Genomic DNA, 26692 nt, shown 5'->3' on the forward strand with positions numbered 1-26692 from the left:
TTCCTATTTTCACCCTGGCAAATTAAGGCCACAACTTCTTCCTTCCCACTCCTAGGCCTTTCCTTTCCCTTTGTCGCCATAAGACCTATCTGTGTCGGTGTGACGTAAAACAATAGCGAAAAAAATTCTTTTAGTATTAGAAGTATTCATAATAATAGTTTGAGTAATGCTCCTAATGAACAAATAGAATTGGAAATCAAAAAGGAAGTGCAAGGATATGACCATGTCACAACTCACCAGGCGGACTGAGTATGGACCTGTGATGCTAATAAAATAAAATGTATTGAATGTATTCATTGTTCTGTGGTTCATGGCATGAATGCCATTTGTTTTCATGCATATTTAAATCTTTAATGCTCTTGTAAGTAAGAAATTTCTTGTCATGCGAAGCGTCACTATATTTCCTTCAAAATAATCCCAGCCCCAATGCTGTTTCAATCCAGCAAATATGCAGGGCTCAATAGGTCAAGAAAGATGTAGATATTTTCAAGGGTGTTCATAAGACTACCTTTAATAACTCTTTTGAGGATGACAAAATCCCAGCTTGATAGACAGAAAAGTGTGACCCGTCTCTTCCATATGAAGATTCATTGCCGAAAACTTCCTGTGTTTATTAGCATTTACGTGTTCCAAATATCTGATGGAAAAATGTCTGCCTGTTTGCCCTTTGTAAGAGGGCCTATATTGGGCACGGATGAGTCTGTAAATCCTGGAGCTAGAATAGCAATACAATTACAAATATTCCTTTGATGAATGTAGATGGAAAGATGAATGATACAGAATTAGTTTCAACAGAACATGCAGCTAAAAATGAAAATAATTATTATTTTCTGCTTATTTGAAGCTTTATTTACATGTCTGATCAGTCATTACCACTAGCGAGTGAATGTACTGTTGTTTGCTTGCAAATGTTGTGTATGTGTGAGAGTGGCTTGCAAAGCATAACCACTTCAAAGCACTATTAGTGATTATTAGCTGGCTGGGAATGCAGAATTCAGAGCACATGCACTTTTGATCTGTATCAATGTACAACTTCATGCAGATTCACTATATAGTACTCTGTTATTGTGCAACATCTGAAGTAGAACATCTTGTGTCAAATCTTCATCTGCCATATCATTTGACACATCAACCTTGTCTAACCAGTGGGGAGGAAATTAATTTTTCCTTTTCAAATAAGTCCACCTTATCAATTCAACATGTAATTACAAAAATGACATATACATACAAAAATTAATAAAACAGGACGCGTTTTCCCCTATTTTCGGGCATCTTCAGCTGTTCGAAAAGATTAAAATCACTAAAAATCACTAGGCTACTTGGGTTGAGTTCTTAAAAAATTCCTGAGAACAGTATTTTCTTCAAAAATCTATAAAACAGGAGACATGAGGATGACATCACCTAAAAGGTTCGTAAAAATGACCACTTGAACAAGTGTAAATAATAAAAATGATTATCACATGACTTATAAAGTCTTTTAAATACTTATTGAAAAACATACACGGTAATTAGAACACAAACGTTTGTCTAGGGCTGCACTTGTAAGTAATGTCAATGCTTTGATTTGAGCAAACTTATAATAAATATTAGAGGAAAAAGATTGATGAAATGTAAAAATATGTGTTTGTACGGAAAAGCTTTAGAATTTGAATAAGACGATGTGGTCGTAGTTGTAGAATCTGAATAAAAAGTGCGTATATTGTACAAGATCTGAAATGAGGGAGAGAAAGAGAATAAGAAAAAAGTGCATATTAAAAAATACAGGAGCTAAAGGGAGAAGAAACTTTTAACAAGACCTACCCCCTTTGTTAAGCAGCTCTGCAGCCAACTCAGTGATAGAGTGCCCTGCTTTACTGACGGCTGTAACTCGACGCGTGTTGCATCTGTGTGTCGTGTTACGAGGAAGAGAACGGGGAACATGAGGAGGGATCGTGAGGGATTTAAATTGGAGGACAAGCTGTTAAGAAGTGATGGTTTGTTTATTTTGAAAATATGCTTGTCTTTACGGAATTGTTGAAGTATGTGTGAAATTTGAGTATAAATCAGACGTTTATAGTCAATCGCTTCATTTAAATTATTGTTACTCATTCGGCCCAAGCCATGGAACCATTCCGTGCTTTGTCTTGCTGGACCAAGCGCCAGATCACGGAACGTTCCACTGTCTCACTTCACTGCGTAATTCAACTTTTCCTCAAGAGATGGCAGAGTGAGTTGTATTTGTGATTTGTGTAGGAACTCTTCCTCTCCAATGTTATATGTTCTTTGTTAATATATATCGATAGTGCGCTTGGTAATATTAGTTTGAAGTGGGCTATGTCTGGACTTTGAAATATGCTTGTAAACAAGATGGCTGCCAGTAAACGACTGAAAGTTACTCATATATAACCCCTTTTAGAAAGTAATGATGATTAGGAATATAATTTTTTAGTATTAGAAGTAGTAATAGTGTGAGTAATGCTCCTAATGAACAAATACGATCAATACGGACCATGTACATGAAGTTTATAACTTGCAAAATCAACCGTGCCAACATATGTAAAAGAAAAGAAAGGAACGATGTACCTGCAAGAGGGGAAGATGGATGGGTGGAGAATGATGTTCCCACTTCATAAGTTGGTTCATGCGAATGTTTGAACTGGCTGCCGATCGCTTCACCGCTTGCAGTTGACAGTCGCGCTCACAGGAACTCCCCTCCACATTTTCTTTATCTTCACTACTAACAGGGACTTCTCCAGATCCCAGACAAGTACAGTTTAGTAACTTATGAGTCAAGCATTCTTGATCACAATGAAGTGTGAAGAGGTCCTAAAACATGAACATTATAAATACTGAAATTTTAGTGAATTTTTATATAAATATAAATGGTACAAATGAGACAAATAAAAATCAATTTTAATGATAATGATAAAATAATTGTGTAGTGAAAGTCCATGCTGGCAAGAAATTCAACACTAACATTTGATGTCTACATAATCACTTCATGTCAATAAGAATTGTCAACAAGGCCAACTGCTCGACATGCATGAGCGAATCAAAGTGATGTGGTTTGGTTAAGGTATTATCTAGAAATAACAGAGAGTTTCAATTAATCTGTTGCAATTAGGACAGGCTTAAGTGCAGTTTAGAAATGGAATGTAGCTATTTTTATTAGATAGTATCTTACTTGCTTTTTCTGTTTGTAGAATATATTTAAAAATATTTAAAAACAAAAGGTATCTGTCTGTATACAGCATGGTCAAATATGAGCATTAGAGGGTTGGTCATACTGATAAATAATTTGAAAAAAAAAGTTTGAATTCTCACAATGTTGTTATTTTATCGGCTGCTGAAGTTAGCCAATCAGATCGCTTTGCGGGCGAATTCAAATGAGCTATGCGAGGCGGTGTAGCTAAATTTGCAAATGGCTTAGACTGGGTTGAGAGCCAAACCAAGAAATCACCATCAAACAAAACACACCATGGGTTTCAGCCGATGTCATCACAGTACACTTGCTATGGTGCGGTACTCTCAGCTCGGAAGTCTGTGTTCATATAACTCCACAGGCGAAATTATTTTTCTTTGATGAGTGCTATAAAGCTGATCTTAAGCCATGTGCATATTTAGCAACTCCGCCTTGCAAAACCTATTTGAATTTGCCTGCGAAGTGATCTGATTGGTTAATTCAACAGCTGACAAATTGAAAACAGCACCAGACATCAAATTATTTATCAGTAAGACTCATATACCCAGTTCACATTGTTTCCGACCACCCTGAGTGTATTTAGTGTAACTACATGTTTCTATAGTTAGGTTGTTATTCCTAGTATTTTATAATTAGGAAACGTCTAAGTAGAAAAATTGTAATATAGTTATTTCATCAGTTAGTATCTTGCTAGCATTACTGTTGGGCAACCTTTGTGTAATATACATATATGTTTCTATTCATAGAATACCGGTATGCTATTTAATTTCTGTTGATATTTCCATATTATTTCACATTTGTCCAACTCGTTGGCTGAATGGTCAGCGTATTGGCCTACGGTTCAGAGGGTCCCGGGTTCGATTCCCGGCCGGGTTAGGGATTTTAACCTTCATTGGTTAATTCCAATAGCCTGGGGACTGGGTGTTTGTGCTGTCCCCAACATCCCTGCAACTCACACACTACACATAACACTAACCTCCACCATAATAACACGCAGTTACCTACACATGGCAGATACCGCCCACCCTCATCGGAGGGTCTGCCTTACAAGGGCTGCACTCGGCTAGAAATAGCCAGTACAGTTTACAAACATCATTAGATTCATATTGATACAGTTAAAACTAAGAAACAATGTTAGATTTTGGTCCACCCAATCAATACACATCACTTTACAAGTGAACTATTTAATTTAAAAACATATTAAATTCTTTACGGACATGTTTCATCTCTATTTGAGACTTCATCAGCCTTAAAATCATGTGGTAGATTACAAAACTCAGAAATCGAAAAAAAACTGAAGGGCCCAAATGCCTTTTAAGGACTATATATACATTATTTATATAAAATGGCCCACTTCTTGCAAAAAATAATTTTGTTTTTGTTGTCTTCAATATTAAGAAATGAAATATAACTTGAAGTATGACAAGTCTGGCATAACGCCTTGCACGGAATCCATGTCCATTGTTGCTGACCATATTTAAAACGGAAGTTCCTTTTGAACTGTTGAGAAAACACTGGAGAACAAATATACACATATTTAATAAGGTAGTTTAACACTTCTTGTAAACAATCTTTCTTCAAAGTTAAATATGAATGACCTTACTTGAAAAATGTTGCAAGCATTGTTGGAATCTGGTAGTTTCAGTGTGTTGACTGGGGAGATCGAAATTCTGGCCTTGGAAAAGAATTGGTACTAAATCCATATCACCGGGCGAGTTGGCCGTGCGCGTAGAGGCGTGCGGCTGTGAGCTTGCATCCGGGAGATAGTAGGTTCGAATCCCACTATCGGCAGCCCTGAAGATGGTTTTCCGTGGTTTCCCATTTTCACACCAGGCAAATGCTGGGGCTGTACCTTAATTAAGGCCACGGCCGCTTCCTTCCAACTCCTAGGCCTTTCCTATCCCATCGTCGCCGTAAGACCTATCTGTGTCGGTGCGACGTAAAGCCGCTAGCAAAAAAAAAAAAAAAAAAAAAAAAAAAAAAAAAAAAAAAAAAAAAAAAAAAAAATCCATATCAGAACATTCTCCAATATCTTAATTCTTGGATAAGAATATTAAGTTCACAGGTCAAGACAAAGTATAAGGAAAGTCAACATATTCACCGATTACAATTAAAAATAACTTGCTGCATCCAATTAGTCATAAAAAGGAGGTCTATTATTTAATATACCGAGCTCTTAAATTGCCTCTTTCTCCGGCCGAACAGTCTGAGGAGATACAATATATATGCCGAGTTTAATGGGTTCAGTATAGATTTTATCAACAGAATTATAAATAAAGTTAATAGGAAGCTCTTTTTTAAGTTACCACCCCATAATATAATATGATGTTAGTTTAATTTTCCCGTATTGATAAATATATGTATTTATATTTAAAAAAATACATTACAGGACTAGTTTCGATCTACTGTATGTATCATCTTTATCATACTACTAATAACTAAAATAACATTCACTATTATTAAAATGTCACTATTCTCGTCTTCAAAAATTCACAAACTAATTCTACTATTCTGAATCAATATCATAGTAAAATGGGTCATTAAAACTGTTTGCACCAGTCAAACACTTGTGAAGTACAATCACGTTGTCTAAACTCTAGTTGTGAAGTTATGTGTGATAGCCCATTGCTAATTGTTGTTACTTTTTAAGTAGTTTTTACTAGGAAGGAACATCTCAGATTTTGATGATTGGTTTTCTATGGTTATATAGATGTGAAGTGTAGAATAACAAGTTTTGTCTATTGCATAAAGTATAGTAGCTGTATGTACGATGTCTAAAAAAAGAAGAAAAGGTAGTGTTGGAGAATGCCTTGCCAAACGTGAACGTGACTGAAAAGAATACAAAAAAGCAACAACTAGCAGTGGGCCATAACCAATCACTCAGATTATTCTAATAGTAGTGTACAGGACAAAGCATGGCAAACGATCGCAAGAAAAATTAAACGAAGCAGGTAAGTATATTAATAATTTATTATCAGCTTAAAAATACTACACAGCATGAATAGGCTACACTTTTCTTAGTAGGAACAACAGAAGACCCAGATGTTCATTCCATGCAATACCTATCTTGAAATGGAATGGGGCCATGTTCTGTTAAGTATTTGTAAAGATCCCTGATGTATTTTGGTGTTAGCTTCTCGGTTGTTGTATGTTCATGGGATTACCTATTTTAATACTGTCATTATGTAGTCTTGAAAATGTCCCATCATACTTCTGTATAACACTGTGCAATACGCACACTGCTTCAATTATCACACCATCTTTTGAAGGGTCACAACATATGGACGTAGTCAGGCCCTGAATTACGATCTTGCATACCAAAAGCACATTGAACGGATTGTCGTCCTTTAGATAGTCTAGTATTGAATACTCTCTGTTCATCTGTTAACTGGTTCCGAGTAAAAAGGCTTCATCACATTTCTTTTAAGTGGAAATGCTTTATCTGCTACAAAATAATAAGGAATATTCTGTGTTTCTCCAGGTAGTGGAGCTGGTTGAGGTAAATGAAGACGTTCTTGTTGCATAGCTTGTTCAAATCCAATGTACTGAAAAGTACGTCCATCACTGTGTTGTCCGTATTCACCAATATCCACAATCACAAACAGGTCATCCGCATTTGCTACAGCTACCAACACTATGGAGAATAATCCTTTATAGCTCACAAAAGCAGAACTTGAATTTGGAGGGCTTTTAATTGAATATGTTTCCCATCTATACTCCCCATCAGTTAGGTAAATTCCACAGCATGTCGAAACGAGCTACGCCAACCCATGTCTCCACACTAGGTGTAGGCATTAACTATGTTAGAGGTTTCATGCACAATGCTCTGTATCGTCGAATGTCCTTTCAGGAAATAGAATGATAGTTCTTTAAATGAACATCCAAACACACAGTACCCATAATAAATAATAAATGCTTAGGTTACTATGTTATAATTTATTAATGCTTTTGTGAAATTTTAAATGAGCTGACTTTTCATTTTAACAACGTAACAAATTACATTGTTAGTGTTTTGTTTTTCAGCGATTGCAAGGAGTAGAAGAAAAATATTACGGAATGCTACTCCAAATATTGGGGAATGCCATTTCAAGTATAATAAGAAAAGAGCTCAGCCATCAAGTTCTCGAGTTAAACCGATTAAGGAATATTACCTCGCACCACTGGTTGTGGCATCATACACGACCATTAATCCAGCTCAAGGGAGATAGGGTTATCTTCCCTATCATTCACATGAGTAATTCTTGTCTGGCGCATCCACGTTGCAGGGGTGGGTCCTCCACATCAGTAGGCCGGTGTGAAGGAGAGCTAAGTTCAGGCAGCGACCCAGTCTCACAGGGTATAACGTGGAACCCATGCCCAGGGTTACAGGTGAAGACCTTAACAGCATCTTAGGTAAAGGAGACCTTTGGAATGGCAAAGATGGTGGATGAGGCAACCCATCCTCTCTAGGGAAAATTAATAATAATAATAATAATAATAATAATAATAATAATAATAATAATAATAATAATAATAATAATAATAACAACAACAACAACAACAACAACAACAATAATAATAATAATAATAATAATAATAATAATAATAATAATAATAATAATAATAATAATGTTATTTGCTTTACATCCCACTAACTACTTTTTAAGGTCTTCGGAGACGCCGAGGTGCCGGAATTTAGTCCCGCAGGAGTTCTTTTACGTGCCAGTAAATCTACTGACACGGGGCTGTCGTATTTGTGCACCTTCAAATACCACCGGACTGAGCCAGGATCAAACCTGCCAAGTTGGGGTTAGAAGGTCAGCGCCTTAACCGTCTGAGCCACTCAGCCCGGCTAGGGAAAATTAGAAGAGGAAACCACTGCCTTGTGGAGAAGAGGGATCTTCAAAGGCTAAGGGAGTAAACCCCGAAAGAAAATCCTCAATTGCGTTAGGTCAGCAGATGAGTAAATTTGTACTTGCTTTCAACTACAATACAAGCCTTGGATGGAAGTTTAAAAATGGAAATGGAATTGACAAGTCTTTGACTACAGTTGCACACTATGATGGTAAAGCTGATGTTCGTTCAAGTGTTAGATCAGAGAACAAAGCCCGATTTGGAACAAGAAATATTTTAACAATGAATGGGAAGGAAAATGAATTGATTGACCTAATGGAGAGATGAAAACTCGACATCCTGGGATTAAGTGAAGTAAAATGGAAAGGGAAAAGAATGAAGAAACTAAGAAAGGGGTATACTTTGTACTGGATGGGTAAAACAGGAAAGAGAAAAGAAATGGAGTGGGATTTGTAGTGAATCAGAATGTCGAACCAATAGCTGAAGTTGAGTATTTAAATGAAAGAATTATAATAATGCACATACATGTAAACAAGGAACTACTGAAGATAGTACAGGTGTATGCTCCACAGACAACATGTACTGTGGAAGGAAAAGAAGGATCAATCAATCAATCAATCAATCACTACTGATCTGCATTTAGGGCAGTCGCCCAGGGGGCAGATTCACTATCTGTTGTTTTCCTAGCCTTTTCTTAAATGATTGCAAAGAAATTGGAAATTTATTGAACATCTCCCTTGGTAAGTTATTCCAATCCCTAACTCCCCTTCCTATAAACGAATATTTGCCCCAATTTGTCCTCTTGAATTCCAACTTTATCTTCATATTGTGATCTTTCCTACTTTTAAAGACACCATCCAAACTTATTCGTCTACTGATGTCCTCCCAAGCCATCTCTCCACAGACAGCTCGGAACATACCACTTAGTCGAGCAGCTCATCTCCTTTCTCCCAAGTCTTCCCAGCCCAAACTTTGCAACAGTTTTGTAACGCTACTCTTTTGTTGGAAATCGCCCAGAACAAATCGAGCTGCTTTTCTTTGGATTTTTTCCAGTTCTTGAATCAGGTAATCCTGGTAAGGGTCCCATACACTGGAACCACACTCAAGTTGAGGTCTCACCAGAGACAAATATGCTCTCTCCTTTACATCCTTACTACAACCCCTAAATACTCTCATAACCATGTGCAGAGATCTGTACCCTTTATTTACAATCATATTTATGTGATTACTAGAGACGGGAATTATAGGCACGAATAGGTTAGAATGCAAACGTATTTGAAGAAGGCGCAAGTGTAATCCAGCCGCTCTACAGTTATGTCGGGGAATTCCATAAATTTTTGGGGTTCTGTTTGTCCAGACCGATAATATATATGCAAATCTCACCGCAGAACCGTCATGCGGGTAACATGCACCTGCGCCTTGGTGAAATACGTTTGCATTCTAACCTATTCGTGCCTATAATTCCCGTCTCTAGTGATTACCCAATGAAGATCTTTGCTTATATTTATACCTAGGTATTTACAATGATCCTCAAAGGGAACTTTCACCCCATCAATGCAGTAATTAAAACTGAGAGGACTTTTCCTATTTGTGAAACTTACAACCTGACTTTTATCCCCGTTTATCAACATACCATTGCCTACTGTCCATCTCACAACATTATCGAGGTCATTTTGCAGTTGTTCACAATCTTGTAACTTGTTTATTACCCTGTAAAGAATATAATCATCTGCGAAAAGCCTTATCTCTGATTCCTCTTCTTCACATATATCACTGATATATATAAGAAAACATAAAGGTCCAATAATACTGCCTTGAGGCATTCCCCTCTTAATATTTACAGGGACAGATAAAGCTTCACCTACTCTAATTCTCTGAGTTCTATTTTCTAGAAACAGAGCCACCCATTCAGTCACTCTTTTGTCAAGTCCAACTGCACTCATTTTTGCCAGTAGTCTCCCATGATCTACCCTATCAAATGCCTTAGATAAGTAAATTGTAATACAGTCCAATTGACCTCCTGAATCCAGGATATCTGCTATATCTTGCTGGAATCCTACAAGTTGGGCTTTAGTGGAATAACCTTTCCTAAACCCAAACTGCCTTCTGTCAAACCATTTATTAATTTTGCAAACATGTGTATATAGCCTATATATATATATATATATATATATATATATATATATATATATATATATATATATATATAAAATAAGAGTTTTGTCTGTACATTGCTCAGAATTTAAAAAGGAAGGTATTTCTGTATCAGTCGTGCCCACAGTAACAAGGAAATGCACGTTTTACGTTTCCGTATTTTCTGTCTGTCTGTCTGTCTGTCTGACTGTCTGTATGTATGTACACGCATCATGAGAAAACAGCAGAAGAGTATTTAATGAAGATCGGTATACAAAGTCAGGTAATATGTCACTACAATCTAGGCCATAAATAATTTTATTCACGCTGACTGAAATGGTAGCTTAGGGGAAGGCCTAAAATTTAGTTCTCAAATATTTAAGTTATCAGTGACCATATCTTAATGAAAATCGGTATACAAAGTTGGGGAATAAGTCGCTATAATCTAGGCCATAAATAATTATACTCACGCTGAGTGAAATGGTAGTTTAGGGGAAGGCCTAAAATTCAATCCTCAAATATTTGTTATTAATAGCCTTATCTTAACAAAAATCGGTACGGGAAGTCGAGGAATAAGTCACTACAATCTAGGCCATAAATAATTGTATTCACACCGAGAAAAATTGTAGTTTAGGGGAAAGCCTAAAATTAAATTCTCAACTATTTGTTATTAGTGGTCCTATCGTAAAGAAAATCAGTATGAAAAGTCGGGAAATAAGTCGCTATAATCTAGGCCATAATTAATTTTATTCACGCTGAGTCTAATGGTAGATTAGGGGAAGGCCTAAAATGTAATTCTCAAATATTTATGTTATTGGTGGTCGTATCGATAAATACTAGGCCTATATAACTAAAGTTATACAGTTTTATATATCCGATAATTTATATCGTATGCATTGTTAGCGTACCGGCTATGATCATAGAGATATTCATGAATTTGGATTTTTGTTACTAAGTCCATATCAGTGCCAAATCAAGAGAACATGGGTAAACAGAATTTAATGTAAATCAGTATGTGCAGTCGGAGAATAAGGAACTACAGTCTACGCTATAAATAATTTTATAAGACGCCCTAATATCACAGACTTGAAACAAAACTAAAGGTTAAGGCCTACAATACAGCTCATAAAACTAATCAACAATAATATTACATTGACCATTGTTTGTTGTGGTGGACCTTGTGTCTTCTGTTGCACTCATCTACGATATATAGGATTACTGCTGTGTACCGAGTATTTTTTAAAATTTACCTTACGTTGCACCGACACAGATAGGTTTTATGGTGACGATGGGATAGGAAAGGGCTTGGCCTTAATTGCAGTCCCAGAATTTGCCTGATGTGAAAATGGGAAACCACGGAATACCATTTTCAGGTCTGCCGATAGTGGGGTTCCAATCCACCGGATGCAAGCTCACAGCTGCGCGTCCCTAACCACACGGCCAACTCGCCCGGTTGTGCCGAGTGTAACAGCCTGCTTAAATATTGGCGGGAAGTAACTGGGGAGTTAGATAACTTTCTTCTTTAGCTTGCCATTCCTCTGGTTCATAAATTTTCTGATACTACTGGTACGTAACACACTGGTTGAATAATAATAATGTTATTTGTTTTACGTCCCACAAACTACTCTTTTACGGTTTTCGGAGACGCCGAGGTGCCAAAATTTAGTCCCGCAGGAGTTCTTTTACGTGTCAGTAAATCTACCGACATAAGCTGATGTATTTGAGCACCTTCAAATACCACCGGACTGAGCCAGGATCGAACCTGCCAATTTGGGATCAGAAGGCCAGCGTCTTAACCGTCTGAGCCACTTAGCACGGCAACACACTGGTTTATCATAGCATTCGAGCTATTCAATCCCTACTCTGAGGCACTGATTGGAATGATCAGTGTGCATATTTAAGTGAATTATGGCAGAGGAGTGTTCACGGCTGTCTGCGGTCTAGTCATTCCAGCTCTGGAACTTTGGACTGTTAGATCGGCACCGTGCAGGTTTTCATTTGATCGAGTATTTTATATAATAACATTGCTTTTAATCGCTACTTACAGTACCTATTGATGTTTTTGTAATGGCCTTTGTTTACTTCAGTTAGGAAAACCAGAAAGTTAGTCTTTCTGAGAATCCTGTAGCGAAGCAGGGGTACATCAGCTAGTCAGTATATAAAGTCGGGGAATAAGAAACTACAGCCTAAGCTATAAACAATTTTATTCACCCTGGGAAAATTGTAGTTTAAGGGAAGGCGCCTAAAAATTATGTACTTATGTTATTGGTCCTATCGAAAAGTACTACAAAACAAAAATTATAGAGAATACAATTTCCGATCAGTTATGATTTATTTAGTTTTAACGTACCGAATATGATAAGTGGTATTTCAGAGTCTGAAGAAAACTAAATGTGAAGACCTACAATATCGAAAGCGCATAACATTGATCAGCATTAACGTTACGTTGACCATTGTTTGTTGTGATGTTCTTTCCCTCTTATGCTGCCACTCAACTCCGATAGATGGAATTATTGCTGCGTACCGAGTATAACAGCTTGACTGAATATTGGCGGGAAATAGCTGGGGAGTTATAAATCTTTCCTCTTTAGCATACCATTCCTCTTGTTCATCATACATTTTCTCATACTGCTGGTACGTATCACACTGGTTCATCATAATATTCCAGCTGTTCGATCCCTACTGAATGAGTAGTGAGGACACTTAAGGCAGAGGCTCACTTAGTATTAGCGCAGTTAGCAGTGAACAGGGGGTTTCTGCTTGGAGAAAAAATTGGCCTCCAAGTCAGATAGATTTTTCCGCCGCCAGTGTAGTGAATTCAGATCTTCCGACTCATCGGGTACTCCTAGGAAACATTAGTAGAAGGGAATAGTTTTTGCTGTGGGACTCTTCACTATTCGGCCCTCCCTCCCCAAAATAAGACGACAAAGGTTCACGGATCACGGCTGTCTGTGGCTTGGTCATTCCAGCTCTGTAACTTTGGTCTGTTAGATCGGCAGCGTAGTACTGTTCGTTAAAAGTGAGAAAATGTGAGGTTTTTCATTTGATCAAGTATTTCATATGAAAGCATTGCCTTTAATTGTGCCATTCCTACTGACGTTATTTTAATGACCTATGTTCATTCCAGTTGGTAAAACCACCAAGACAGTCTTTTTGAGGATGTAAAAAGGCAGGTGGAGAGTGAATGTCAGCCATTATAATGAAAACTCCCCAACATGATTGTGACTGATGGTACGCAAGCGGGCCTACCATTACAATGAAAATTCTCTAACTCAGTCTTCATATGAGAAGACGTTTGGTGACTTCCCTGTTGCATTTCTAGGGTAACGTTAAGAGCTATGCAATTTAATATTGGGCTAATGCCCTAGATCTTAGGCTCTTTTAAACAACAAGCATCATTATCATCAATTTAATACAATCTTGCTCACAACGTGTTCACTACCTAACCTAGAATTCTGTATACAGTGTAGAATTCCGTAGCGAAGCACGGGTACATCTTATTTAATCAGAAAGAATGCTTTCCCAAAGCTTACATACAATGCATGTCAAACTGACTGGCCTGTAATTTTCAGCTTTATGCCTATCACCCTTTCCTTTATATACAGGGGCTACTATAGCAACTCTCCATTCACTTGGTAAAGTTCCTTCATGCAAACAAAAATCAAACAAGTACTTCAGATATGATACTATATCCCAACCCATTGTCTTTAGTATGTCCCCTGAAACCTTATCAATTCCAGCTGCTTTTCTAGTTTTCAACTTTTGTATCTTAAATGCCATTGCTGTCATAGGTAAATTTTAATACTTCTTTAGTATTAGTCACCTCCTCTATCTACACATTATCCTTGTAACCAACAATCTTTACATACTGCTGACTGAATACTTCTGCCTTTTGAAGATCCTCGCATACACACCCCCCTTGTTCATTAATTATTCCTGGAATATCCTTCCTGGAACCTGTTTCTGCCTTAAAATACCTATACATACTCTTCCATTTTTCACTAAAATTAGTGTGGCCACCAATTATGCTTGCCATTATGTTATCCTTAGCTGACTTCTTTGCTAGATTCAATTTCCTAATAAGTTCCTTCAATTTCACCTTACTTCCACAGGCATTTCTAACTATTTCTTTCCAACCTGCACCTCCTTCTTAGTCTCTTTACTTCCGTTATAATACAGTGGATCTTTACCATTCCTTACCACCTTTAAGGGTACAAACCTGTTTTCACATTCCTCAACAATTGCTTTAAACCCATCCCAGAGTCTGTTTACATTTTTATTTACCGTTTTTCACCGATCATAGTTGCTTATTAAAAACTCCCTCATGCCTGTTTTATCAGCCATATGGTACTGCCAACAGTCCTAATTTTAATCTCTTCCTTTCTTTAACATTTATTTTTAATTACCACAAAAACAGCTTCGTGATCACTAATACCATCTATTACTTCGGTTTCCCTATAGAGCTCATCTGGTTTTATCAGCACCACATCCAGAATATTCTTCCCTCTAGTTGGTTCCATCACTTTCTGAATCAGATGCCCTTCCCATATTAACTTATTTGCCATTTGTTGGTCATGCTTCCTGTCGTTCGCATTACCTTCCCAATTGACATTTGGTAAATTGAGATCACCCGCTACGATCATGTTCCTTTCCTTATTGTTTCCCACATAGCAGATTATCTTATCAAATAATTCTGAATCAGCATCTGTGCTACCCTTTCCTGGCCTGTACACTCCAAAGACATCTAGTTGCCTATTATCTTTAGAAATGAGCCTTATCCCTAGAATTTCGTGCTTGTCATCTTTAACTTTTTTGTAGCTTACAAATTCTTCTTTCATGAGAATGAATACTCCCCCTCCTACCTTTCCTATCCGATCTCTACGATACACACTCCAGTTCCGTGAGAAAATTTCTGCATCCATTATATCATTTCTCAGCCATGATTCAACTCCTATTACAATATCTGATAAGTAAATATATATTAAATTATTAAATTCTATTCCTTTCTTTAAAATACTTCTACAGTTGAGCACTAACAGTTTTATGTCATCCCTACTTGATTTCCAGTTCCCTGTTCCCTTAACACCGCTGCCTAGCGCACCCTGTTTCCTTAGGTTGAGATGGATTAGGACTTGTTTCTTATTGTTTAGTTATTTATTATCAAAATGTTAAATCTTATAACGCGGGTTTATTGACAGCTTTGTCTAATCGGATTGGAGATGTCGCATTGCTTATAGCTATTGCGTGAATAATGGCATATGGGCGTTGAAATTATGTGTATTATTTGGATTTTGGTAAGGATTCTTTTATTATCTTTAACCCTTCTAAACAAATTTCTTAACTTATATGTACCAGTGCGGTTTAAGTGAAGGCCATCTGAGCGCAGATCCCTATCTCCTACCCACCCATTAGGATCTAGAAATTACACTCCCAGTTTCCCACATACCCACTCCATAGTCTCATTTAAATCCCCAATCACCTTCCAGTCAGTATCCCTCCTACACAGTATTCCACTGATAACAATCTCTGCTTCCTTAAACTTCATCCATGCTGCATTTACCAGATCCCACACATCCCCAACTATGTTGGTACTTATACCTGCTTGTCTTATGTTGTTAGTACCAACATGAAACACTACCACCTTCTCCTTTCCCTCCTCCTTCTCTTCTACTTTCTTCAACATCTGTCTTAACCCAATTCCTGGATAACACTCTACCCTGGTACCCTTTCCTCCACACACTTTCCCGACATGTCTAACGATAGAATTCCCCATGACCAGAGCCTCAACCCTACCCACCTCATTTGATCCCCTCCCCTCCTGGTCAGTCCTATCTTTCCTGACAGCTGCAGAAGCTACTTCCTCCTCCCTTTTCTCCATCCCATGACCCTGTTCCACCTGTCCTTTCCTATACACTACTCCACATTTCCCTTTCCTACCTCTTCCCTTTCTCCTACTTCCAAACTTCTCGGCAACAGTTCCCTATTCCTCATCTTCCCTCGGTTGTTCTACCTGCAGTGACTCGTACCGATTTCTCACCGACACCTGTCCTGAATTTTGATCCTGAATGGAGCCCTTAGCCTGCAATCTCCTTCCCCTTAAAACATTAGACCACCTGTCTTCTACAATTCCCCCATTTCCTTCCAATCCCTCTATTTCACCTACTGTATCCTGTACATTGTTTGGAGGCCTACTTCCCTTCCTGTCCTCTGAGAGTATCCTAATTATCTCCCTCAAGCTCTCCAACTCCTCCCTCATACTCCTTAATGCCTGGCCACACCCACAGTTCCTACACTCACACTGCTTAGGCATTTTTTACTAAATAATGAAAAGAAAATGAAAAATAAGATAACTTATTCTGTGCAAAATAAAAATTAAAGGAAAGAAATATAGTCTAGGTTAGTTCACAAAGAACACATGACAGTAAGTTATTTAATATAGGTCACTACTACACTACAAATACTACTTAATTGTACTATTTTTATTCCTACAACATGCTAACACGATGAAAATTGCTGTTAATTACTGGAAACAGAATAATACACAAGAATTACACAATTCTTAACTGCAGTTAAGTCTACCCTAATTACAACAACAGAATTTTAGTAAGAGAGTTACTACAGATACCACAGAAACGGTACTATACTATACAAATATTTCACAGTAATAGAATAAACACACTACTTTCTAATAAGATGCTATAATATACTACAATAATTTTAAACTACGTTCAGACTAAGTACAGATACTACAATACACTACAATAATTTTAAACTACGTTCAGACATATTCTAATTACAACAGGTTATTACCAAGCAAAAAAAGAAAATTACCATTAAAGTTCGAAATTCGCAAAACTACTCAAAATTATAGAATAGGCACTCTAATTTCTAATAAGTTACTACACTACACTACAATAATGTTAAAACTACGTTTGGACATATCCTAGCTTCTTACCAAGCACAAATAGAAATGAAAATTCCAATTAGGCCTAAATTTAGATATTCGCAAGAATTACCGGTAGGTACGGTACTCAAAGATTACCAACAAAGTTAAACACGTATACAGATTAATATTAGTACTACTATGTCCTACTATGCTGTAATAGAAATGAAACCTGCCGTTTGCACAAAAATACACACGAATTTAACAGGCAAGATACTATCTAATATACTGTATCTACACTACAATTCTCAGCTGAAGAAGAGTTCCTCAATGAACTGGAAACACGTATTGTTGGAGATGGGATCATGATAATGGGAGATCTAAATGCTCATGTGGGAACCGATAGAATGGTATATATAATATTCTGGGCCCACATGGGTACGGTGATAGAAATAAAGATGGAGAGAAACTGTTTGACTTTCATATCAGAAATAACCTGATAATAAAGAACACATGGTTTATGAAGAGGAATAGCCATAAGATCAGCCGATATAGTTGGGATGGACAGTATGGAACACTCATTGATTTTATAATAACAGACCGAGAATGGGGAAGATACAGCATGAATACGGAGATAATCCCCAGTAAAAGTATGGAAGGTGATCATAGATTATTGATTGTGGAATTAAAACAAGTAAAAATCCCTAACATTGTATTGAAGAAGAAACTAAAGATCAGAATTTGAGAATTGGAGGAGGAGGATGAAAGAATGGCATTCCAAGATTGTATAAAAAGGAAGTTGCCTAACACGGAAATACGAAGTGGAGAAGAAGAGTGCGACAATTTAAGACAGATATTTGTGGGATCAGCAATTGAGGTATGCGGAAAAACAAAAGCAAAGGTTAAGGGAACGGAGACACGGTGGTGGACAGACAAAATAAAAAAGAAATAAAATGAACAAGGTGAAGAAAGAAATGGGTAAGGAAAAGCAGAAAATGTATCAGAGGGATGAGAATAAGATAGAAAAATTACATGTGGAATACATAAGATTGAAACTACAAGTAAAGAGGAATATCAAGGAATAAAGGAGAAATGTTGGGGAGAGTTTACGAACAAAATTGAGCAAGATAGTCGAGGAAATCAGAAACTATTATGCAGGGTAATAAAATCGAAAAGAATAAACCAAGAAAAAAATCAAGGCATTAGAGAGGGAAGATGTAGTACATGACGAAAAGTGTCTTCAGAAGGTGATGGCAAAATATTTTGAAAATCTTTATAATAAGGATGACTGCTCAGAGGAAGAAGGAGATAAGAAAATGGAAGTAATAGATGGAGAAAAAGAAGAGAACCCAATAACATGGTTGAAACTTGAAAGGGCAGTGAAAGCAATGATCAAAGGTAAAGCAAGTGGAAAAGACAAAGTCAATGCTGATATGATTAAGGCAGCAGGAAGCATTGGACAACAGTGGCTATACAGAACCCTCAATGCCATATGGAAGGATGAAAGGATACCTGAAGATTGGCAACAAGGAAATATTGTACCACTGTTCAAAAAAAGGAAATACAAAGAAATGTGAAAATTATAGAGGTATAACCCTATGATCACATGGGTTAAAAATAATGGAGAAAGCCATAGACAAAAGACTGAGGGATATAATAGAAACACAGTTAGAGGAAGAACAATATGGCTGTAGACCAAATAGATCAACAACAGACTTGATATTTACAGTGCGAACGATAATGGAAAAAACATCTGGAAAGGAACAAGGAAATAATCGTATTTTTGGATTTGGAAAAAGCTTATGATACAGTTAAAAGAAAACATGTATGGGAATGCCTACTGAAAAGGAATGTACCAAAATCATTAATTAACAAGATAAAAATGTTGTATCATGAGAGTAAAAGCAGTGTACAAGTGGGGAGTGGTGACTTTGAGACATTTTATACAAAAAAAGGTCTCAAGCAAGGAAGTGCACTGTCGCCATTATTGTTTATTACATTGATGGATGAAATCATAAAACATGTAAAATAGAGTATCAGTAGTGATGAAGTGAATGCTTTGGTATTTGCAGATGATGTGGTGATCTGGGAAAAAGGAGAAAAGGAAATACAAAGGAGACTGGGCATTTGGAATGAAAATCTGAAGGAGTTTGGAATAGTAATTAGTAAAAAGAAAACTGTAGTCATGCAGTGTGGAAAAGAAAAAGAGAAGCCAAGTGAACATAGACGGAGAACGGTTATAGAAAGTAGAAGAGTTTACATATCTGGGTAACATTATTAATGGAAGTAATGAAATCAACCCTGAAATTAATAACAAAGTAAAGGTACAACATTTTATCATCGAGTCAGAGAGCTTTTATGGGATGACAAAGTACCCAAGAGAACGAAATTAACATTATATAAACAGTATTTCATACCAATTGTAACACACGAACTAGAAATGCTGGTAACTAATAAGAAACACGATAGTAAGATCCAAGCGGTAGAAATGAAATTTTTAAGAACATTGATTAAAAAGACAAGAAGAGATAGAATTCAAAATATTAAAATCAGAGAAGAGCTAAATATAGAACTGTTAGTACAGAACATGCATAAAGCAAGGCTGAGATGGTTTGGACATGTAAAAAGAATGGGAAAGGAACGGGTAGCAAAAAGGGAATTAGAAAGAGAAGTTAAGGAAAAGAGACCAGTTTTTTTTTGCTATTTGTTTTACATCGCACCGACACAGATAGCTATTATGGCGACGATGGGATAGGAAAGGCCTAGGAATGGGAAGGAAGCGGCCGTGGCCTTAATTAAGGTACAGCCCCAGCATTTGCCTGGTGTGAAAATGGGAAACCATGGAAAACCATTTTCAGGGCTGCCGACAGTGGGGTTCGAACCCACTATCTCTCGGATGCAAGCTCACAGCTGAGCGCTCCTAACCGCACGGCCAACTCGCCCGGTGAGAGACCATTTGGAAGACCGAGAGGAAGGTGGATGGATCAGATTTGGAAGGACATTAGAGAAGCAGGATTGGATTTGGGGGAAGTAATGGAGCAGGAAATGTGGAAGGACAGAAAAGAGTGGAGGAGGCTTGTTAACCACACCCAGGCAACTGGAGTGGGACATTGATGATGATGATGATGATGATGATGAATGACTACTGTAAATCTGCATTTTTTAAAGTTCTATCCTTACAAGGACATCATGCTGAAACCAAGCCAGGGAGAGGATATTTATGTGGTCTCTGAAGATGAAGATGTTGATGAAGAAGGTGATGGCGACATAGAACATGATCAGTGGCTTGAAGATGACCTATCAAAATCTCTTCTTCCGGTAACATCTCCTTCTGCTAGCATTGCTCGTGGGAAACATTCCCCACCAGCAGCCATTGAAATAAAAGGACATGAAGTTTGAGAGATGTAAATGAGACTGCTTGTAACTACTTTGAAGAAAGGAGAAAATGTTTAACGAACAACTACTTTGCCGAAATGGCAATTTTACAAAGTGTTTTGCCAGACATGAAAAACATGAATACCAGGCGAGTTGGCCGTGCGGTTAGGAGCGCGCAGCTGTGAGCTCGCATCCGGGAGATAGTGGGTTCTAACCCCACTGTCGGCAGCCCAGAAGATGGTTTTCCGTGGTTTCCCATTTTCACACCAGGCAAATTCTGGGGCTGTACCTTAATTAAGGCCACGGCCACTTCCTTCCCATTCCCAGGCTTTCCCTGTTCCATCGTCGCCATAAGACCTATCTGTGTCGGTGCGACATAAAGCAACTAAAAAAAGAAAAAAGAAAAAAAACATGAATGATCATCAAAAAAAGGTTTTACATAGGAATTCTTAACTTAGTGGAGCAAATTCTTGAACAATGTGCCTCTAACTATTCCCAAGACAATATTTCACACAGCTGGGAGGTGATCGCTCCGTCAAGGTACAGTGTCGTAATTTCAGAATCAGACAGCAGACCTCCATCACATGTGAAAATGATAATTTTGATGCCATCTTACATAGTGATACTTAACATCAGGACTTCAAAAATAAGTGCTTGTATATATTCTTCTACACATTTTTTTTTTTTTTTTTGGGTCATGTTTGTTCCTTCATTACGACAAGTTAAAACATTTCAAGACTAATCTTTCGTATTGGATTTTTTGCCTTTGCTGGCAGGACCTAGTGTTTACAGTGCACTATGTCTTCTGATATAGGCTAGAGCAATTTTGTTATTTTCATTGATCTGTCTCTGTCTTATACTTGGCTTTGACAATATGAAAGTGACTGAGGTATGAGGGATGCTAGTAATGCCATTCCTTCTGCAGCCAATCCCTGCTATGAATGGTGTGAAAATGTTAGGAATATATAAGAAGGCAGCTAAGGATAACATGATGGCAAGCATAATTGGCAGTCACACAAATTTTAGTAAAAAATGGAAGGGTATTGTATTTTAAGGTAGAAACAGGTTCCAAGAAGAACATTCCAGGAATAATTAATGAACAAGGAGAGTGTGTATGTGAGGATCTTCAAAAGGCAGAAGTATTCAGTCAGCAGAATGTAAAGATTGTTGGATACAAGGATAATGTCCAGGTAGAGGAGGAGACTAAGGCCAAAGAAGTATTAAAATTTACATATGATAACAATAACATTTACAATAAGATACAAAAGTTGAAAACCAGAAAAGCGGCTGGAATTGATCAGATTTCTGGGGATATACTAAAGACAATGGGTTGGGATATAGTACCATATCTGAAGTACTTATTTGATTATTGTTTGGTCGGAGGAGCTATACCAGATGAATGGAGAGTCGCTATAGTAAGCCCTGTGTATAAAGGAAAGGGTGATGGACATAAAGCTGAAAATTACAGGCCAGTAAGTTTGACATGCATTGTACGTAAGCTTTGGAAAGGCATTCTTTCTGATTATATTAAACATGTTTGTGAAATTAATAACTGGTTCGATAGAAGGCAGTTCGGTTTTAGGAAAGGTTATTCCACTGAAGCTCAACTTGTAGGATTCCAGCAAGATATAGCAGATATCCTGGATTCTGGAGGTCAAATGGAATGTATCGCGATTGACCTGTCTAAAGCATTTGATAAGGTGGATCATGGGAGACTACTGGCAAAAATGGACTTGACAAAAGAGTGACTGAATGGGTTGCTATATTTATAGAAAATAGATCTCAGAGAATTAGAGTAGGTGAAGCTTTATCTGACCCTGTAATAATTAAGAGGGGAATTCCTCAAGGCAAGGCAGTATTATCGGACCTTTATGTTTTCTTATATATATAAATGATATGAGTAAAGGAGTGGAATTGGAGGTAAGGCTTTTTGCGGATGATGTTATCCTCTACAGAGTAATAAATAAGTTACAAGATTGTGAGCAGCTGCAGCGTGACCTCGAAAATGTTGTGAGATGGACAGCAGGCAATGGTATGTTGATCAACGGGGTTAAAAGTCAGGTTGAGTTTCACAAATAGGAAAAGTCCTCTCAGTTTTAATTACTGCGTTGATGGGGTGAAAGTTCCTTTTGGGGATCATTGTAAGTATCTAGGTGTTAATATAAGGGAAGATCTTCATTGGGGTAATCACATAAATGGAATTGTAAATAAAGGGTACAGATCTCTTATGAGGGTGTTTAGGGGTTGTAGTAAGGATGTAAAGGAGAGGGCATATAAGTCTCTGGTAAAACCCCAACTAGAGTATGGTTCCAGTGTATGGGACCCTCACCAGGATTACCTGATTCAAGAACTGGAAAAAATCCAAAGAAAAGCAGCTTGATTTGTTCTGGGCGATTTCTGACAAAAGAGTAGCCTTACAAAAATGTTGCAAAGTTTGGGTTGGGAGGAATTGAGAGAAAGAAGAAGAGCTGCTGGACTAAGTGGTATGTTGCAGGTTATAAATTTCATCTTCTTTGTCCGTATTGAAGATCTACTTGTGATACAAATTCTTATAATTTTGTTAATTACCACCTACAATAAAAACATGTTTTTATTGTATTGAATAGGTGGTAATTAACAAAATTATAAGAATTTTGTATCATAAGTGGTATGTTCCGAGCTGTCAGCGGAGAGATGGCGTGGAATGACATTAGACGAATAAGTTTGAGTGGCGTTTATAAAAGTAGGAAAGATCACAATATGAAGATAAAGTTGGAATTCAAGATGACAAATTGGGGCAAATATTCATTTATAGGAAGGGGAGTTAGGGATTGAAATAACTTACCACGGGAGACGTTCAATAAATTTCCAATTTCTTTGAAATCATTTAGGAAAAGGCTAGGAAAACAAAAGATAGGGAATCTGCCACCTGGGCGACTGCCCTAAATGCAGATCAGTACTGATTGAGTATTGAGTATGTTGCTCACAGGGTCGGTTGGTGCATGCATTTCAGTGGGCTTGGCAGACTGATATGTAATAGCAACTTCTGGCTTGGTGAGGAAAGCAACGGGAAACTACCTCACTCCTCATTTCCCTAGTACGCCTCTTCAGTGATGCCTAGGTCATCTATGACAGCTGATGGTGGAGCTGTTGAGGATCCAACCAGCCTTAAGGATGAAGACTGAACATACACATACATTGGACTTTTAGTGTAGTGTATTTCAGTGTTCCATACACTTTCTATTACCTTTTCAAGGCTGATGAAGGCCCAATGGGTTCGAAACATGTACCTTTAATGTGATTTTACTTAACATTTTCCTTTAAGACAAATATCTTGTATAGACCCAGGTGGACTAATTACATACTGTCTTTAACCTTAAGGTTATCAAAATCCTCTCTTCAGACCAACAGGTTCTCTCCAGTTCATAGCCTTTTTCTGAATGCTGTCCTTCAATACATGTAATACATTATACAGACAATGCTGAGACATCCTATAAAAATTCTGGGAATGCTCTGGATACATGTTCAATTCTTTCATCATTTTGAATATTCGATACTTCCTTCCCTTTTTCAACCACAGAGGGTGCACCCAACACTCCCTCTGTCTTTCAATATCTGCAAGTGACATATCAGATGTAAGGCTTTTCAGGCGTTTGCTCTATTAATCAGCGTTTTGTCTTAGGTCTGACACTAGACTCGTCAGAGTAGGATGTGTCAGACCCTACCCACTGACGTTGGGTGTATGCAGGTGAGCTTATCAGAAGCCTTATATGAGGCACAGTCTGATAACTGCATATGGGAGATATATCTCCACAATGGAATTAATAGAGCAAACCGGGCGAGTTGGCCGTGCGCGTAGAGGCGCGCGGCTGTGAGCTTGCATCCGGGAGATAGTAGGTTCGAATCCCACTATCGGCAGCCCTGAAGATGGTTTTCCGTGGTTTCCCATTTTCACACCAGGCAAATGCTGGGGCTGTACCTTAATTAAGGCCACGGCCGCTTCCTTCCTACTCCTAGGCCTTTCCTATCCCATCGTCGCCATAAGACCTATCTGTGTCGGTGCGACGTAAAGCCCCTAGAAGAAAAAAAAAAAAAAAAATAGAGCAAATGCCTGAAAAGCCTTACATCTGATATGTTTTTGACATGCTCTATTGGTGAAAAATATCTAATTCCCTCCATGGGAATTTAGAGTTTTCCATCTGCAGTTGATACAAGAGCCAAGGCATCTTCATTGGCTGAAGAGGAGATTATGAAAGATGAGAGAAGCGGAACTGTCGCTTGGGTTTTTGACTCTTCTGTATACTTTGCTCACATTCCATCTCCATCCGTACTCTGAGCCATCTTCTCTGTGTGCATTGTGCCTTAGATCTTCTGAATAGAAAGACTCCCTTGTCAGAACGTTAAGTCAGTCGTGAACGGGTGAACTTTGCATACCTGCCAACTTTTGAAAAGGGCTATCAGTAAAACTCACGCGCGACAAAAAAATCTAACAATTTTCGACATACCCCAGCTTATAATACCAATATAATGGTCCGTTATTGGATATTGACGAAAATAATACTACTTCTGGGCTAGAAAATACAATAATTCATGTTTTAAACAGGATACTTCAATGAAACCATATCAACTTATATTATAGGCTAATGATTTGTAGAAGAAATTCATGTTAAACAGCAGCAGGCATGATGAATATTAGTTTTGAGCATACATGACAGGATTTCCTTGATAAATTAAGCAGATATGCGATAACTGAAAAAGGCTTTATACAATAAAACTTGTTTAACATAACACAGGCAAGAAATAATATAATACACATTGCAAACACATGCTAGTTTAACTTTAAAGTCATAGTTGTGATCTTTTTAGCTTCCTGCCAAAGGTCTTGAGAAAATGTTTTGTCATAACACGAACCAGAACTCCTGGTCTTCAAAATAGAAACAGACTCCAGAGATTCATTAGACATGAATGAACTGAACTCTGTTCTATTTTTCTTCACAAGGCTGAAAACATGTTCACATTCTGCATTGCTATGGGGTATGGTGAGAATAGAGAGCGTTACTTTAGAAATTCGGTTATTCCATCGGCTCCACGAATTCTTGATATTTGTGCCCAACTGGAATCACTTGCAGCATCTTGATTTGCAGCCGAAGTGTCATCTACCTGAAGAGCTGTGAACTGCCTCTTAAGCTCATTCATCACCTCATCTGTAGTTTCATTCTCTTCTTTGCATAACATGAAAGGAAACTTTTCCAAGAAAAAACGAATGGAAGAAAACTGTGCACCTGTGGAAACTTGTTGATGATGTAGTCACAGGCAGTACAAAAGTAGATTCCCACTGATGAAAAGAAAAGGGATTTGCCTGTAGTCCATCCTGGAGATCGTTCACTATGTTTGAAGTCTGAATGCCAATAACTAACTCATCACTTAAATCTTATCTTCCACCATGTGCAATATTAATATCACTCCCACATACTGTGCAAAAGGAAAATTTTTCTCCCTTTCTTGATTTTAGTATGCATGGAAATTCAACAGAATATGATTCTTTAAATGTCTGGAAGTACTGTTTCTTATTGGATTTATTCATGATAATCTACAATAAGAGTGTAGCGTATGAAAATATCCGAGAACAAATGTCTCGATATGTACTGAAAATCAAAATGAACCTGGATCACTGAACGTCACATAAAATTATAACATAAACACTCAAGGCAGTCAAACACTTCATTAAAACATGTCAAAGCAGACACAGTTTTAAACCATTAAATGAACAAGATGCCAACCTCGTGAACAAAGAATATGCACATGGTAAAAACAAATGTAATTCTTCGCTTTCTTCTTTATAATTTAATGGGCTTCGCTAACAGTGCTATACGCAGTCACTGGAATGAATGTAATTAGTCCAACGAATACAGGAAACTGTGGAGCACGAAGTTATAACACCAAAACTCAAACACTTCATTAAAATATGTCAAAACCTTAAAAAGCCAAAACTTTCGAGGAACGCCAACTTCGTGAACAAAGTACGTAGAAGAATATAGGTTAAATCACAACAAGCGAACGGAGCGGAACAAAGAATTTTCGGAGCAAAGCCTGTCGACACCTAAAATTCACACAGAAGAACTGTTATCCCGGCTTTAAATTCAATTCCAATAACGACACAAACATCTCATGGTTGAAAATACCAATCATATCAAAGAATGAGTTAACGACTATCGTGGACTTGCCTTTGACCAAGGCCGAGCGTGCTTCGACCCACGCAAACAATCTATTGTACGGAAGTGGAGCGATTATTGGATGTTAATGTTTCA

General features: G+C 37.6%; 1 protein-coding gene across 1 annotated transcript in view; it reads right to left on the bottom strand.

Moving 5' to 3' along the window:
- LOC136869107 (DNA repair and recombination protein RAD54B) overlaps positions 1 to 26692 on the bottom strand; it is a 329880-nt gene that overhangs the window by 17696 nt on the left and 285492 nt on the right. The window contains exon 17 of the mRNA XM_068227115.1: positions 2563 to 2805. Coding sequence (XP_068083216.1) covers positions 2563 to 2805 — 243 coding nt within the window. The remainder of the gene's footprint in view (positions 1 to 2562; positions 2806 to 26692) is intronic.

The sequence above is a fragment of the Anabrus simplex genome, chromosome 1 (genome assembly GCF_040414725.1).
Source record: "Anabrus simplex isolate iqAnaSimp1 chromosome 1, ASM4041472v1, whole genome shotgun sequence".
Classification (NCBI taxonomy): Eukaryota; Metazoa; Arthropoda; class Insecta; order Orthoptera; family Tettigoniidae; genus Anabrus; species Anabrus simplex.